The sequence below is a fragment of the Drosophila takahashii genome, chromosome 3L (genome assembly GCF_030179915.1).
Source record: "Drosophila takahashii strain IR98-3 E-12201 chromosome 3L, DtakHiC1v2, whole genome shotgun sequence".
Taxonomy (NCBI): Eukaryota; Metazoa; Arthropoda; class Insecta; order Diptera; family Drosophilidae; genus Drosophila; species Drosophila takahashii.
Window position 1 is genome coordinate 31,636,824 of NC_091680.1, and position 2,635 is coordinate 31,639,458.

The 2,635-nt window shown below is 45.4% G+C and overlaps 1 protein-coding gene across 1 annotated transcript; it reads left to right on the top strand.

Moving 5' to 3' along the window:
• Window positions 1-606: 606 nt before the first annotated feature.
• LOC138912959 (uncharacterized) lies at window positions 607-1,605 on the top strand. Its single transcript, XM_070215002.1, has 3 exons — window positions 607-993; window positions 1,088-1,292; window positions 1,349-1,605. Exons 1-3 carry the CDS (start codon window positions 607-609, stop codon window positions 1,603-1,605), a joined length of 849 nt encoding a protein of 282 aa, XP_070071103.1.
• The last annotated feature ends 1,030 nt before the right edge of the window (window positions 1,606-2,635 follow it).

Genomic DNA, 2,635 nt, shown 5'->3' on the forward strand with positions numbered 1-2,635 from the left:
TATGCCGACGACATAGGCATAATTATCACGGGAGTTTGTCCATCGATCCTTAGCTCTATAATGGAATCAACACTCAGGGAGATATGTGAGTGGGCGGAAAAGGTGGGACTCAGTATCAATGCGGACAAAACGAACCTCATTCTCTTTACAAAGAGATACAAGGTACCAAAATGGACCCCCCTGAAAATCGGCATAACCAGGCTGACCCCAAAAACACAGGTCAAGAACCTAGGCACAGTACTGGACTGCAAGCTGGCATGGAGACCCAATGTAGTGGTGGCCAAGGCCACCATTGCGCTATGTACAACCAAGAAAATGCTTAGCAGCACATGGGGCCTGTCACCTGCTCTGATGCACTGGATCTACATCTCGGTGGTGCGTTCGACTCTGCTGTATGGAGCCTTAGTGTGGTAGCAAGCCACTGAAAAGACGACGTACACCGAGCTTATGGAGAGAATTCAGCGGCAGGCATTGGTCTGCATAACGGGGGCGGTGAAGTCATCCCCAACTAAAGCTCTAGAAACGATCCTCGGAGTCGACCCAATAGACAACCACGCACAACTGACTGCAGGAAAGGCAGCACAACGTCTAGTTGCATCAGGTAACATGACGGCGCAAAGCTTCGGGCATAGTTCAATCGGCCAAAGCATGATCAACAAAACGGACAATATGACCCCCAGAACGTTCCCGGAGGTTAAAACAACCTCGTTCATGGGCCCAGATGACTGGAAAACGGGTCGGGACCAGTCTCAACACCTCAATATATATACGGACGGCTTCAAGATGGAAGGAGGAGTAGGAGCGGGCGTATACTGTACGGACCCTGCAAAAAGGCTGTCTTTTAAGCTACCGAACGACTGCAGCATATTCCAGGCTGAAGTCTTCACCATAAGGAAAGCTGCTGAAGTGGTTCAAAATATAAACCGACCACACGATGTGGTCAACTTGGTCGTGGACAGCCAAGCGGCGATAAAATCCATGAAGTCGTCAACAGTCAGTTCCAAAAAATGTGATGGCGAGCAGGGAGGCATTAGACAACCGTAGCACGACAAAGTCAGTGCGGATCTATTGGGTTCCCAGTCACCAGGGCATCGATGGCAACGAGACAGCTGACGTTCTTGCAAAGGAGGGCGCAGAGCTGGCGAACGACAGAACGTGCCTGTTTCCCTCCGAACGCTCCAAAGCGCCCTGGAGAAACAGGCGGACACGCGAGCAAAAAGCAGGTGGAGGAATACCAAGACCTGCCGAATCTCAAGAACTATGTGCAAAGAGCGCAACGACAAACTCAGCCAGTATGTACTGAGTCTACCACGGTAAGACTGCAGACTGTTAGTGGGAATCCTTACAGGCCACTGTCTGGCCGCATCACACGCAACCACACTCGGAATACTCAACAGCCGCGCCTGCAGAAAATGTAATGAATCGGGGGCTATCGAAACCCTGGAACATCTTATCTGCAACTGCCCGACTCTATCAAGAGCGAGAAGAAGATACCTCGGTGCCCCAGTACTGGCATCACTAGGAGACGCCTCCAGCAAGGAACCAGGAGAACTACTTGCCATCGCCAAAAACACCTCGATCCTTATGGACATAAAAACCTCTTAACTTATCTCAAGGTTCATGCGCATCAACCGGATAACTAAGGGCCATATTGGCCTATGCGTGGCCCCGTGAGGGCCGTCCGGGTTAACCTAAGCTAACCTAATGTGATACATAGTCACATCGTCTTAAATTAAAAACATAACGGGAAACTGCGTTGAAGGCAACTACTAGTGTGCGCGTATCACGCACGTCACAGTGACCAAAAATTTCTATGCCATAGAAGAGAGTGGGAACAAGAATAGCTTTAGAGATTAATAACACTATGCAGCATCAAAAATTAACCTCGATGAATGCTATATTTTTGGATTCGTTACGAATTCCCAAGTTAAACTGCGTTTTCCAAAGAGTTCCCCGACGCAAGGATTCTTAGCAAAAGGACCTCAAAGTTCGAAAAATGCTGAAATTGACCAACTTTGCGGAGCTCTCAGAGGCAAATGGATGCATGGCTTGGTTCGAAGTTAAAGTTTTTTAAAAGATACACCCTTTATCTTACAAACCCCATACATAAAATAATTTTAGGATTTTTTTTAAGGCAGAAATAAATTCCAAAAAACATAGTCAAAAAACTGAAAAACATACAGCTGCGGTCAAAATAGTAGCAGTGTTGCCGCCTTGTGTTTTTAAAAGTTTGATGTTGTAATTTTTTCTTATCCAATTAGTCCAATAGTAAAATTATAATCAATACAATATCACCAGAAGAAGATGAATTACAACAACAAACTTTTAAAAACACAGGGCGGCAACACTACTACTATTTTGACCGCAGCTGTATGTTTTTAAGTTTTTTGACTATGTTTTCTAGAATTTGTTTCTGCCTTAAAAAAAATCTTAAAAATTTTTTAAGTATGGGGTTTAAAAGATAAAGGGCGTATCTTTAAAAAAACTTTAACATCGAATCAAACCATGCATCCATTTGCCTCTGAGAGCTCCGCAAAGTTGGCCAATTTCAGCGTTTTTCGAACTTTGAGGTCCTTTTGCTAAGAATCCTTGCGTCGGGGAACTTTTTGAAAAACGCAGTTTAACTTGGGAATTC

Excerpts from the sequence above, each read along its gene's own strand:
- LOC138912959 (XM_070215002.1), top strand. The coding sequence starts at position 607 with ATGACGGCGCAAAGCTTCGGGCATAGTTCAATCGGCCAAAGCATGATC. Across the intron at positions 994-1,087 it reads AATCCATGAAGTCGTCAACA|GGCATCGATGGCAACGAGAC; the intron begins GTCAGTTCCAAA and ends CCCAGTCACCAG. Across the intron at positions 1,293-1,348 it reads CGCAACGACAAACTCAGCCA|GCCACTGTCTGGCCGCATCA; the intron begins GTATGTACTGAG and ends GAATCCTTACAG.